Source organism: Phacochoerus africanus, chromosome 6, assembly GCF_016906955.1.
Source record: "Phacochoerus africanus isolate WHEZ1 chromosome 6, ROS_Pafr_v1, whole genome shotgun sequence".
Classification (NCBI taxonomy): domain Eukaryota; kingdom Metazoa; phylum Chordata; class Mammalia; order Artiodactyla; family Suidae; genus Phacochoerus; species Phacochoerus africanus.
In genome coordinates, this window is record NC_062549.1 from 88,938,273 (window position 1) to 88,953,554 (window position 15,282).

The 15,282-nt window shown below is 35.9% G+C and overlaps 2 protein-coding genes across 2 annotated transcripts in view; both read right to left on the reverse strand.

Moving 5' to 3' along the window:
* The window catches only part of ATF6 (activating transcription factor 6), a 219,664-nt gene that overhangs the window by 76,652 nt on the left and 127,730 nt on the right, over nucleotides 1-15,282 (reverse strand). The gene's annotated exons all lie outside the window — the stretch shown is intronic.
* LOC125129408 (proteasome activator complex subunit 3-like) lies at nucleotides 10,833-12,788 on the reverse strand. Its single transcript, XM_047784063.1, has one exon. The coding sequence runs from the start codon at nucleotides 12,161-12,163 to the stop codon at nucleotides 11,423-11,425; it is 741 nt and encodes a 246-aa protein (XP_047640019.1). The 5' UTR covers nucleotides 12,164-12,788; the 3' UTR covers nucleotides 10,833-11,422.

The window sequence follows — 15,282 nt, forward strand, 5'->3', positions numbered from 1 at the left end:
AATTACTGAGATTGAGATAGTAACTATAACTAAGAAAATAAATTAGCCATTAATTGGACAGTGTAGCTAAAAATTTCAAAATTTCAGAGTAAATTCATTTAGTTTAGAAACTAAATAAAATAATTAAAGACACTAAATAAAATAAATAACTATATCCTAACATTAATTCATCAAAAGGAACACCAATCTGCCTCTTATATAAACGTATGGTTAGAACAGCACTACTGTGAAATAATACTAAAAGTCTCACATTTATTTTCTAGGCATAACTTTTAAAATAAACCTTTCTGAATAAATTTAAACGATTTCTGAGGTAGGAATGGAAGAACTAAAATAAATGAATAATACTTCTTTCTGATTACAATAATTCCTATAAGCTTAGCTAAGGGAATTATCACAGTTTTCATTTTTCAAATGTCATTTCTAACTTTCAAATATTTAAATTTTCTTATGGGCCTAAAGTTCAGTAGTTTTGCACAAAACTTATACAGAATGAGCATGTCTCAGGTAATATATAAATTTACATGCAAAACAAAAATCAACACCTACTATAAGATTAAGGAGATATTCTTTTAATAAACTACAATTATTTGCTTTGTTTAATCAAGCTGACTTCAGTTGTGATTACTCTTAATCTTCTTTCTAAAAGTATAGACATAAATTAGATTCTTAAGTAACATTTAATACTTCTTACCATACTAACTGTTTGGTCTTTATGACTTCTTACAATTCAATGCAATAATGTGGAATTTAAATGCAAAGATTATATTAAATTTATTGGCTTCTTATTGAAGATATGAACCCTCAGCTCAATAAACTAATAAAAATAGCTTTCTAAGAGGTCTTTTTCATTAATTCTTCAAAGACAGAGCAACCATACTAGTCTCCCAAATTTCTTCAGTTCTGGATGGGTGCCTAGTAAAAGCATTAGAGTAAGCTATGAAATATATAGGTAATGGGCTCCATTTGTGCTTGTCTCACAGCATAAAATGTAGCAAAGAGGCATAGAAAAATGTTAACCAATATTAAAGAAGCAGAGGAGTAAGACAGTGATGTGTTTAGTTTACTATACCTTTAAAACTGTTTAAAATTTTATGAAATAATTTTAACCAGAATGTTTTAAGTCTCTATTACCAAGTAAAAGTTAAAATCTAAGAGAACTCCTTCTTATTTAACAAACTATGTAACTTTTAAGTATTTAAGAAATTATTTAACTTTTTAAATACAGAAATCTAGAAGGGTAAAGCATTTTGTTCGTGACCATAGAGAATCGGTTTTGAAAAACAAGATTCTTCACTCTTTGATATACTAGATTTATTTCTCCATAACTCATGGTTAGAAAAGTAATAAGAGAATTACTGATGCTATTAATGGGGTGAGAAAGTTGTTTTCAAATGGGCTTATACAGCATGGGGATTTAGTACAGATGTTTGGAATAACTTGCAGCTGTTACAGGGTGAATAGGCTTAATGAAATCACTAGGAATATTGGAGACGACTTGCCAGAAGTACCTTCAAACATTTATATTATTGTGGTAAGAAAAAATGTTTAATTAGAGGCCTAAAATTGGTCTTTGTTTAATTCTGAATCAAAATTTTAGACGTCACTTATCATTGTTACATATTCCTGGGTATACATTCACAAACATATTCAATGGTAACACAGTGCCTCAATTACCATATATCTTATGAAAAAAAAATTTCTTTAGTTTGATCTAGTTTTGGTTTAGTTCAATTTAACTCAAAATACTTTATAAACTTACTATATGCAAAACACCATGAAGGATAAAAAAGTGAATAAAAAATCCCTCACTATTCTCAGACTTATCTAGACAGGTATATGCCACACACAGTATTACAGGAATTCAAAGGAATTTTGGGGATTCAACTGAGTGTTTAAATGCTATTTCATGAGAAAGAGCCTGACTTTGCCTGAAGATATTTGTAGGCACCAGAGGTACCTTATTCTTTCATCCAGATAACTGTTAGGAAAGTATCTCAGTATTCAAAATAAGATGTTAACCTTACCTCTATTTAGTTTCTAAAGCATAAAGAGCCACCCTGAAGTAGCAATACAGAATACTAATACTCTAGGTTCTCACCATAAGTCTGGATAAGAGATATGATAGTTAGAAGGTATGATGTAGAGGCATGCTAGCCATCTACTCCTTTAGGCATTCCAAGTTCCAAGATAAAATTCAAGGCTTGATTCACTTTTACCAAATTGTAAATTATGAAAAGATGAAAGTCAATTTCTACAGTTCATGTCACCATAGAAGGTTTTGGTTCAGCTTTAAGACTCATCCCAGGAGAAGATTACCTTAGAAATCTTAGCTCTAGAGCATGCTGTCTAATGCAAATATAGTGCAAACCATATACACAAGCCACATGTAAACTTTCTAGTACACAATAAAAAAGTAAAAAGGAATGGGTGAAATTAATTTTAATAATCTATTCTGTTTAATCCAATATATCCAAAATATTATCATTCAACATGTATGAAATCAATGTAAAATTATTGAGATATTTTATTTTTTTTCTTCAAACTCTAGTGTGCTATTTACATTTACAGCACATCTCCATTAGGATCAGCTACATTTGAAGACTAGTGGCTACTGAAGTGAACTCAGTGACGCTCTAGAGGATAAAATTCTGGGAAATGGCCCTTAGAGCATTCCTCTCCAACAAAAAACTACAGCTTCTCTGCTTTCCCCCTTTATTCTGTAGGTTATTAGACAACTTCACTCAGCAGTTCTTTGGTGGTGAAGAATGAGGGGTGGGGGACTTGGTCAGAAGGGTATTTTAAACTCATATATTCAAAACTGAAATAAACAAAATCTTATACTATACTTCTCCTGGTCTATCTACAAATGCTCTAATAGCATCACCCTCCAACACAAACAGCATGGCTGATAGTGTAGAGTGACGCCTCCTAAGAGGAAGTGGAACTGGAGGTATTGAAACTCCTGGGTTTTGTTTAGTAAGGATCATTTTTATGACCAAAATAAAGTTACAGTTAACCTAAATTTAGAGGCTGTTTTAGATTTCTTTACATAATCTAAAATTAAAAATTTTAGATTTAATTTTAAATTTCCTTACATAATCTAAAATTAAAATCTAAAGTAAAAATATTACAGCCCATTCTGGTTTAGAACCATTTCAATTTTTCTTAAATTTGCAGAATAAAATAATATACCACTTCATAGGGATATGTTAATTTGTGGAATTCTACTGATTTGCATGGTTCTAAAAGTCTCTTTTAAGATGGTTTTATTTACTGATAGTAAGGAGGTTGCTCAGTGCAGTGAAAAAAGTAGTAGCCTGAAGTAGAAGATGATTTGGCCTCTAGACTTGTGTCACACATGTTACATGATGCTCTATAATTCTCTGGATCTAAATTTCTTCATCTGTAAAATTAAGATGAATTAATTTACAAAACTACATCTCTCAATCTCAAAAATATTAACTGGAAATTTATATATTTATTTAAGAATTTCAAAATGCTATATTATTTGAAGCAAATTTTATTTCCAATGTAATGTTGTTGTAAAACTTTGTAAGAGTGAGATTAAATAACAAAGTCAAAATAAATGGCCAAATTGTAAACAGAACTTAATTCTCTTTGCAGGTTTAATTCCTGTTCCATGTGAAAAGCTCCTGCTAGCTTTTCGCCAATGAGTAAAATAACACTTGATACTCTCTATAGAAGAGATTCATTAAATTCAGTTTAGAATTGAAACACTTTAAATTTCAATGACTGGGATCACTAAGCCACACTTATAAAATTCTGCTAATTGACCTTTAGGAACTCACCACAATACGTTCACGATAAAGAAAGCAAATAAAAATACATACAGTAAAGTCATTACAATAAAGATATCACAATAAAGCAGGCAAAGAAAAAATATACAAAGGTATAATATGAAACACTTATTATTGTTGATGAAAAGATAAGTCATGAAACTTGTGTATTTATATTCTGCTTCCCATGGATAATTTCAGTTCAAGGAGGGCACATACTTATGTGTTAGCAGTACAGTGTTGTAATGCAGAGGAACAAGGGTGGTCCAGCACCTGTTTCTGTAACTGACTGAGTCCTTTGTTTTTTGTTTTTTCAAAAAGATCAGTAATTTTTAAAAAATGCCTTGATGTCAGTGCACAATAGCGTCTTTCAGAAATGTTTAAATGTTGACAGAGGGAGTAGGATTCCCTCCTACTCATACCAAATCATGTAAGCAGGAGTAACTCATCTAATCAGTATGAGACAGTGTAACTGCTTTCTTATATATATTTATAGAGGCATTAAAATGTTTTTGGGGGGGAAGGAGATAAGCACTAACTAATAAAATGTTCACAGATATACTACTAATGCCACTATGGAATCTTAACTCAAAAGCAGAGTAGAATCCTAGTCTAAATATCTAGACATTCTCACAGTCATCTAGGCACATGTCCTCCTGGCTACGTGATCTCTATTTTCCAAACAATAGTCAAAATCCCTGCCTCAGATGAATATCATGCTCACAGGTAACAGAGCCTTAAGAACCCTTGGAAGACAAAATGAAAAGTTATTTATCTATTGCTATCAGAATTTGGGGCTATCAGCCAAATGAAAAAAGTAACAGTGGATTCAAAATAAAAGCTTATCTTCCACAGAAATATGTATAATCTTTGTTGCAATAACATAAAAAATGTATGTATTCTTTAAAATACTTTAAATGAAACCCACATAAATGTTTTAATAATTTTGTTAAACTAGTGGGTTATGGGTGATTTCTCCCTGTTTGTTTTTCAAATTTCTGGGCGGTGAGACACTCCTTTTGAAATTGAAAAAACATTTTCAATTGATTGCATAGTTCTCTATTAATGGCTGAGGCCATTTAGTAAGAATTCTGTAAAAATATGAAAACCTCATAAAGACTATAAAAAAGTTGCTTCTAAAACCAAAGAATTTATAAATAATTCAGTAATTAAAAAAATCTCTTAGCAACAAAGTTTAAGAACTTTAAAATCAAGCCTTTTCTGTATCATTTATATGGCTTAAGAAAGGTATTTCACCCAGTTCTAAAAGCCAGATTTACCAATTTCAGAATTTCAAAACAAATCTAAGTTAGGAGCTTTCATGAATCAAAAAAAGAATTTAAAACTAAAACTATTTAATTCCAAAATGAGTTTTTCAAACCATTTCCTAAGAACAAAACATCAATACGCACATTTTCAATTGAGCTGTTTTAAAAAGGAATTTAAAGGGGGTTTTAAGTACTAACAATAGGCAAATGATGTTTACTGGATACCATGTTTTGACACCAGATCCTAAAATGGGTTTATTACATAAAAGCTTTTGCAACCATTTGTAAGAAAGGGGGAAATCATAAAGGCGTAATTTTTGCAGAAGTAGGAACTTTTTAAAGGCATTCTAGCTCCAATTTTGATACAACGTTAGGGAGAAAAATGCAAATACCCGAAATGTTTAACTGCATAGAATGTGTATATTTTCTTAGTTAAAAGGCATGCCTAGAACCTATTACTAAAACTTATCTGTAATTAGAAACAGTTTATTTTTCGCATAGGATTTGAAAAGGAATAAGAAAAAGACGATGGTTATGTTATATATGGAATAGATATTTTAAGCTTTAGATGATTAACTATGGTTGAAAAACAAGCAACAATGGGACTTCCTTTACATTGTCCATTACACACTTGCATGCAATTAAATGCCTGTCAAATGATATGAACTGATATAGGATTCCTGTACATTTCTGAACCAGATATAATACCTTACCAGGGAAATAAAGAGAACTCTTGAGGAAGAATGTTAAATGCAAACAGAAGTCTTCTTATTAGGCAGTATCTTTTGTTGTTTTATAAGGAGCAATTTGAAAGATTCAGGCTTTTCAGAGACTCGAGAAAAGAATAAATTTGTTTTACCTTGGCATCATTTTTTAGAAGTTGATTTTGAAAATAAAACTTCCACTAAAACAGTTCACAAATTTTTCTAATCTATATAGTTAGAATATTCATATTCATTTTAGTAAGGACAGGCGCAAGCATAAAGTTATATAGATGTAACTATAAATTTTTTAAAAGGTGATTGAAATAGAATTTTATGTCTCTAATTCACTTCACTCATGGAGAAATAGTTGCTTTACTCCTTCAAGTGAAACAGATAAGGAAAATGAAAAAGAAATGCAAAAAGCCATTAGGCACTTGCTGGATAGATACTGACAACACCTCAGGAAAACGTAGTGGAGCATCACTACCCATCTTAGAAAAACAGAAAAACACCCACTACCAATGTAGTGTAATTCAAACTAAGAAATAGTTCTTTCTTTAAAAAAGATGCAAAAGAAAACATCTCTGCTTTATATCTTAAGCAATTCTTGCTATTAAACAGGAAATGTTTTCATAGCAGCTTTTAGAGTCAAGTCTGTACCATAAGGATACAAGCTGGTTTTCACCTCTGGCAACCAAAACACATTGTTGAAGAGGAACTTCTAAATAAAACATCTCATTCAAAAGTGAGTTCATAAAAAGTATCCAAATTGGGAGAGAAGAGGTAATACTGTCATTATATGCCTATGACATGATACTACATATAGAAAACCCTAAGGACTCCACACAAAAACTACTCAATGAATCAGCAAAGTAGCAGGACTGATGGACGAATTCAGCAAAGTAGCAGGACACAAGATTAACATTCAGAAATCAGTTGCATTTCTGTATACTAAAAATGGAATATTAGAAAAGGAATACAGGAGTTCCCGTCGTGGCGCAGTGGTTAACGAATCCGACCAGAAATCATGAGGTTGCGGGTTCAGTCCCTGCCCTTGCTCAGTGGGTTAAAGGATCTGGCATTGCCATGAGCTGTGGTGTAGGTTGCAGGCGCGGCTCGGATCCTGCGTTGCTGTGGCTCTGGCGTAGGCCGGTGGCTACAGCTCCGATTAGACCCCTAGCCTGGAAACCTCCATATGCCACGGGAACAGCGCAAGAAATGGCAAAAAGACAAAAAAAAAAAAGAAAGAAAAGAAAAGGAATACAAAATACCTTTTAAAATCACACCCCAAAAAATTAAATACCTAGAAATAAACCTGACCAAGAAGGTGAAAGACTTTTATGCTGAGAACTATAAAACATTAATCAAGGAAATTAAAGAGCATTCAAAGAAATGGAAAGATATTCCATGTTTCTGGGTTGAAAGAATTAATATTGTAAAAAATGGCCATATACCCAAAGCAACCTACAGATTCAATGCAATCCCTATCAAATTGCCCATGTCATTTTTCACAGAACTACAACAATCCAAAAATTTATATGGAACCATAAAAAAAACAGAATTGCCAAAGGCAATCCTGAGGAACAAAAACCAAGCAAGAGGCATAACTGCAAAACTCTCTCAGACTTCAGGCAATATTACAAAGCCACAGTAATCAAGACAGTGTGGTAATGATACCAAAACAGACATACAGAACAATGGAATAGAATAGAGAGCCCAGAAATAAACCCAGACACCTACGGTCAATTAATTTTTGACAAAGGAGGCAAGAATATAAAATGGGAAAAAGACAGCCTTTTCAACAAGTGGTGCTGGGAAAACTGGACAGCCATATATATATCAATGAAACTTGACCGCACCCCCACACCATGCCCCAAAATAAACTCAAAATGGCTTAAAGACTTAAATGTAAGACAAGACACCATCAAACTCCTGGAAGAAAACATAGGCAAAGCATCCTCTGACATCAACTGTACGAATGTTTTCTTAAGCCAGTCTCACAAGGCAACAGAAAAACAAACAAAAATAAACCAATGGGACCTAATCAAACTGACAAGCTTTTGCACAGCAAAGGAAACCATTAAAAACAACAACAACAAAAAAAACAAAACAGGAGTTCCCGTCCTGAAATGAATCCAAACAGGAACCATGAGGTTGCGGGTTTGGTTCAATCCCTGGCCTCACTCAGTGAGTTAAGGATCTGGCATTGCCGTTAGCTGTGGTGTAGGTCACAGATGCGGCTTGGATCTGGGATTGCCATGGCTCTGGTGTAGGCCCGCAGCTGTAGCTCCAATTAGACCCCTAGCCTGGGAACCTCCATATGCCATGGGTGTGGCCCTAAAAAGACCAAAATACAAAAAAAAAAAAAAAAAGACAACCTACGGAATGGGAGAAAATAGTTTCAAACGATGCAACTGACAAGGGCTTAATCTCTAAAACATGCAAACAACTTATACAACACAACAGCAAAAAAAAAAAAAACCCAACAACCTCAGTTGAAAAATGGGCAAAAGATCTGAACTGACATTTCTCTAAAGAAGACATACAAATGGCCAACAAACACATGGAAAAATGCTCAACATCACTGATTATTAGAGAAATGCCAATCAAAACTACTATTAGGTGCCACCTCACACTTATCAGAATGGCCATCATTAATAAGTCCACAGATAACAAATGATGGAGAAGATGTGGAGAAAAGGGAACCCTCCTAAACTGTTGGTGGGAATGTAAATTGGTACAACCACTATGGAAAACAGTATGGAGGTACCTCAGAAAACTAAACATAGAACTACCATATGACCCAGCAATCCCACTCTTAGGCATATATCAGGACAAAACTTTCCTTGAAAAAGTTTCAAATATCAAAGATATTCACATGCACCTGTATGTTCACTGCAGCACTATTCACAATAGCTAAGACATGGAAACAACCTAAATGTCCATCAGCAGATGAATATATTAAGATGTGATATATATACACAAGAGACTACTACTCAGCCATAAAAAAGAACAAAATAATGCCATTTGCAGCAAAATGGAGAGAACTAGAGACTCTCATACTAAGTGAAATAAGTCAGAAAGAGAAAGACAAATACCATATGATTTCACTTATATCTGGAATTTAATATATAACACAAATGAACCTATCCACAGAAAAGAAACTCATGGACTTGGAGAACAGACTTGTGGTTGCCAGGGGGGAGGGGAAGGGAGTGGGATGGACAAGGAATCTGGGGCTAACAGATGCAAACTATTGCATTTGGAATGGATAAGCAATATAATCCTGCTGTATAGCACTAGGAACTATATCTAGTCACTTGTGATGGAGTGTGATGGGTGATAATGTGAGAAAAAGAATGTATATGTGTATGTGTGACTGGGTCACTTTGCTGTACAGTAGATAATTGACAGAACACTGTAAGCTAACTATAATGGAAGAAATAAAAATCATAAAAAAGTGATTTTATTCATTAAATGGGAAAAGAGGGGAGCAAGGAGGGATGATTAGGATCGATTTTAAAAAAAACAGATAATCATGTTTTGACCCTATTTACAGCAAGATCTGAAGGCAGTTTCATTTGCAGCAACAAATATATTCTTATAAAGATACTGCAAAATAGGGAAAAAGATAGAATCACAAATAAGTTTTTTTTTTGTCTTTTCTAGGGCTGCTCCCACTGCGCCATGACGGGAAATCCACAAATAAGTTTTAATATAGGTTTAGACTCTGTCTTATCTGGTTACCTAGTTTCAGAGGGTCTTATGTGGAAAATAAATTTCAATGGGAAATACATTCTCATTTCTCACAAAACATAAATTTAATCCTTCACAATTTCCCTACCAAAAATTCATTTGAGAAATAATTTATTGCATGAAAGTACTACTATAAAATACATTACAAGATTAAGGTCAGAATTTATGTACATATACAGTCTCAAAAGTATCATGAGGATTCAGGGCACAGTTTGTTGAATGGGAAAAAGAGATGACTCTGTTAATTGCGTAGAGGAATAATCTCATTTTTATACAGAAAAAAGTATCAGGAGTTCCCGTCATGGCACAGCAGAAACGAATCCGACTAGGAACCATGAAGTTGCAGGTTCGATCCCTGCTGTGAGCTGTGGTGAAGGTTGAAGATGCAGCTCAGATCTGGTGTTGCTGTGGCTGTGGTGTAGGCCAGCAGCTGCAGGTCCAATTAGACCCCTGGAGTGGGACCCTCCATATGCCACAGGCGTGGGTGCAGTCCTAAAAAGACCAAAAAAAGAAGAAGAAAAAAATATCAAAAATAACTCCCACTTATACTTTTTGCAAGTATGTAGTCTACAACTTCCACAGGTGCTGTTTTTGGGTGACGAAGATGCTCAAATAATACTAATAGTAAATGTTAATACTAATATAAATACTAATAGTAATTAATGTTTTCAATAAATATACTTCAGCTGGCTTAAGTATCTACATTATCAGAAAAGATAAAATTCTGAACAAAAACCATTATGGAAAAAGGATTCATCATGTGATATCACAAGAAATTCTCTCTGATGCAGAAGGTGACTCAAGGTACAATGCTTTATCTTACCTGCATATGAAACCTGGAAATGTTGTGCTTAAAATATACCAACAGTATACAGATCACTGCTGAGAAGACAACAATGATTTCCTTTCAAGCAGGCAGGAGGAAAAAACCCAGTCACATTTTAGAGTCTTTAGATTCAAAAAATGACCCACATAGTGTGAGAGGAAAACTCTTATGAGAGCCTATAATACATATCTTGAGGCAAAAGGTTAAGGGAGAAAAAAATCAGTTGAGAAAAGAAAATGTGATATAAAGCTTGAAGGACTTAAGAGATAAATGGATACATAGAATACATTCTAAATTGTGTATAAAAAGAAAGTAGAAGATGCTGAGATGGGAGAAAGTTGTTCAAGAAAGCCGTTTTCACAGATTTCTAAGGGAGATACAAACGTCCATTTCTTTAGAACAATTAAGATCTATTACTCTTTACATACTCATTTTTCTTATACATCAGAGTTGAAAAATATCAAGGGTATGAGTCTAGCTAAGGAAGAGGGAAACTATACATCTGAAAATTAAAGTTCAGATCAGCACACTTAAGCCACCAAAAAAAAAAAAGTTAAAACCAGGTTTTATTTTGATCTGCTAAATTAGAAGCTTACAACCTTAAGTGTTATAACCTTAACACTTCCCTTTAAACTCCTTTTCTTGCAAAAAGACAAATGATGGTGTAAAAGGAGCATTACGGAGGTTTGAACAAAGTAACGTAGAGCAGAGCCTTAGGAAAAGCTTCATTTAATTTTCTTTTAAACATTAGGGGTTTTTAGTAGCCTTTGAAATCATTCAGTGCCACCAATTCCATAAATTGGCCAACATTCATCTACAAAGCTGCTTTTTCAAATGGCAGTCCTTTCTCCTTGGCCAACATTACCACCTTCTACCAGGTTTGTTCCCATTCTCTCCCAGAAAGAAAAATCAAATAAAAATTACACCATAAGAGTATTCAGTATGAGGATGAGCTGTATGAAACCCACACTAAAGAGGAACGCACACCTGTAGTTATTAATAACCAGCCTTCTAGCTGCCTGAACAGCTGGGCCAACTCCTGAAGAAAAGTGGGGTGAAGAAAGGTCCTCAGTATAGGTTGTCAGTGTTGGTGCTCCGAGGGGTCTTGATCTTCTCGATGTTTTTGAGGATTACATCATGCAAGGTGGCATACTGGTTCCGTACATGCAGTAGGATCTGGCGCACACTCAGGTACTCGTTCTCGTCGACCTCAGCTACAGTGCGACGATAATCTTCCACCTGGGGGTATTTCACTATCTTGGATACCAACTTGGCCCGGGTGTTGTAGTAGGTGGAGAAGCGGCGTAGATACGAGGCTGCTGTGCTCTCCACCGTCCACAGCTGGTCCACGGTGTCTTCTTGGATAGACACTCCGAAGTTGTTGCCGTCCTCCACCTTTGGAATGAGCAGCTGCACCCACATCCGTACAGTGTTGCATTTCTCTCTCAGCAGCTCGATCTCAGGTTTTACCTGCTCAATCAGCTCCACCAGATGCTGGTTGCTTCGCAGGAGCTGGCCCTCGCCGCCTGGCAGTGCTGGTACTCTGATGGAGGGCTGCGTCTGCAGAGGCTGTGGACTCCGGTTGGGCCCATCCCCCACAGTGTCTGGGGCGACGGCGGTCTCTGGTGCTGGCACCGAACGGATCCTGGACAAGTCTTGCAGGCGGAGCTCCTGAACCTGACTATCCAGCTCCGACAGCTTCTGAGGGAAGAAGGTGGACACCAGATCCTCAGCCTCCTGAGCGATGCGGGCCCGAAATGAATCTACTTTCCCCTGCACGTCCTGCTCTAGCTTCAGCGAGGAAGCCATGACTTCCAGGGGCGTCAGGTACTGGGGCGGACACAGCCAGAGTTTCTCCTTCCTCGGCAGGCTGACTTTGAGCTTCCGCCGCCACCGCCAACTCCCAACAGACCAGGTCCTCAGGCTGAAATGACGTCCGGGGATCCGGGCGACCCACGCGCAGCAGAAGCAGGAGCCGCTCGCTGACCACGCCCTCCCGACCGCACCCTGGCAGGCAGCCCGCCTTCCTGAGACCAGCACAGGCTCCAGATGCCAGGCCGCTAGAGCACAGACCACGTGTCAGGGGGTCCCCAGCCTGGTCCAGATATACAAGCAGTCCTACCCCTACCTACTAGCCAGGAGAGTGGGAAGCCAGTTAAGCTGTGAACACCAGGCAATAACAAATCTGTATACTTTACATCTGAATTCAAGAAAATCTACAATCTCTGCATCCAGAATACAATCTCTTTTGAAAGGCACTTCAGGAAATGGGCTCTCCAAAGGAAGGCTCATATCTGGAAAGCTTTGGTCACACATTTATAGGCAACCTGGACCTATCCATGCTTTTCCCTTAGAAAGCCAGGGGTTAATTCACTTCACTACTGTATTTTAATCAAGTTAGTAAACTTCTGAGATCGTCTATGGCTTATTTCATACAACGTTTAATTTAAATTACATGTTAAGTTATATGACTCATCTTAAAACTCATCTTTTTGAAAATAATTAACAATTGAATCTGGACCTTGGATTAACATAACAAAGTCAAATTTCCTGAATTTGATAAATGTACGGTTACAGAGGTTAATATTCTTATTTTTAGGAAGTACACACTATAGTATTATAGGACAAAGTGACATGATATATTTAACCTATTCTCAGATGGTTCAGAAAAATTGTACGTGTGTATAGAGAATGTGAATGCTAAAGCATGTGGAGAAATATTTCCATTTGCAGCAATATGGATAGACCTGGAGATGAAATGTTCTAGTAAGATTTTTAGCTAGCTGTAACTTCACAAAATCTAGAACTAAAAGGAAAGCCTCAATAAGACAAACATGTTGTTACAGGTTGAGTGCTCCAGCAAGCAAAGCAGTTGCTTATAGAAACTTTATTAAGGGTATGTTTTTGAGGGGTTTTGTTTGTATGTTTCAGCAATGCTCATGGCATGTGGAAGTTCCTGAGCCAGGGATTGAATCCATGCCACAGCAGTGACCCAAGCCTCTGCTGAGACAATGGGAACTCCAGAGGTATGTTCTTAAGATAAGAACCTGTAGAAAGGTGGAGACAAATAGGAAGAAGCTGGACTTTGATAAAATCTCAAGGCCTCAACTGACCCCATGGAGAACTGGGAAATGCCCTTCAGAGTTGTCCTGAGGTGGAGTCAAGGCAGTTCCTGAAGAGGGCTCTTTGGCAGCAGGGCTCCTTGCAGGTGAGAAATAAAAACTTTAGTTCTGAGGAGGGATCTGGGGAACGCAGCACAGCTTCGACTACACATGTAAGATATTAAGATACCTATACTAATAAACTAGCAATGAAGTTGTATTCAAATCAACTACATTCGGTCCCAGTCAGGAAAACTTTAAAGATGGTTTCTGTGTTCAGATCAATTCAAGTCTCACAAAAATGTGACAAAGAAGGATGTGGTGACAGGAATTATATGTTCAAAGGTGCGAGTGGAGGGGTGGTAAGGGTATATATGTATGTGAGGAAGGTACTGGGGAACTACTGGTAAGTTGGATCTTAAGATAGAAGGAAAGTAGCAGGAAATGATAATCAAGGACAAGCACATGGAGGCAGGGCCTTGGTACCATGCTTAAGGAACTTGAATTTAATAAAAGCCAGTGAAGGACATTCAGGAAGCAAAAAAACAGACATAGATTGTGGAGGTGGATTTGAAGAAGAGAGACTGTGCCATAATCCAAATGAGAAAGTATGCCTCATTTAAAGTGGCGATGGGATTGAAGAGAAGCATCAAGAATATCTTAGGAAGTAAAATTAATAGTAAGTGGTGATAATTTTAGATGTAGAGAGATGAGAAAAAGAAAAATTTAATACTAATTTAATGTCATTGTTCTTGGCTTAAAGAATTTCAATTTATATTCTTCTAAGAGGTGAATTAGAAATACATACATTTTTACATACACACATTTACATCCAAATTATAGGAATTTAGATAGTACTATCAAACAGAAAAGAAAAAGCAAATCCTGAAACATGACCACAATTTCCCATATCTTGATTTTCTTCATAACTTTGGCTATAAAAAATTATGATGGAGCCAGTATGGAAATTCCCTTTTACATTAAAAACATCCTCAATATATAGTTTAACAAATGGTTACTGTTTTCAAAGAGAAAACATTTCTAGTTGCTCTTTTAAAGAAGTAGAGAAGTTTCGTTCTACTTACATTATGACAGTGATTAATGTAGCCGTTTATATGAAATTATATCTTTAGTTGTCTAATGATAAAATATAAAATCCTTTGGGGCATTCAGCTTCTCTTTTTTATGGTGTGATGTAAAAATTTTATTTATTTGTAATGTTTCCTGTCCTTATTAATGAGAGTAGTTGGTAGGAAGGTAATAGCTCCTGTTTTTTCTTCCCCCATCAACCATCAGCAATCATGGTTGGTTTTTAAAAATTATTCAATACACTTGCATGCCTTGATTTGACCCATGAAATGAACACTGAGTGCTAGCAGATGGAGGAGAGCCATGAACAGCTGTGTAGAGTGTTGTCTTGTTTAGATCAGTTTCTCCTTTCTCCACAGACCAGCAGGGTTCATCATGAACCGATGCCAATAACAGAAAGCTCACTTTTCTTTTAGGAATACCACTCAGATTTATGGATTTACTTATCCTTTAAATACTCTCCAACTCTGAAACTGTGCCCCGCAGTCCTATGTATTAAGTTTCATTTATAGAACTATTCTAAGCAACTGCTATTATGTCAATTATTGGAGATACCTGTAACCTTGAGATATGGATTGGAATTTAATCCTTCAAAATAAATTTTTCCCCCACTGATTTCTCTGTCTATAAAAGTTGGAAGAAACATAATCAATGGGGCCAGATCTAGATAATCTTAAGACTCCAGTAAATGGTAACATTTATTCCCTTATATTTATAATAGTCATCATTTCTGCGTTG

Bases quoted from the DNA above. Each gene is read 5' to 3' on its own strand.
- LOC125129408 (XM_047784063.1), bottom strand. From the start codon at position 12,163: ATGGCTTCCTCGCTGAAGCTAGAGCAGGACGTGCAGGGGAAAGTAGAT.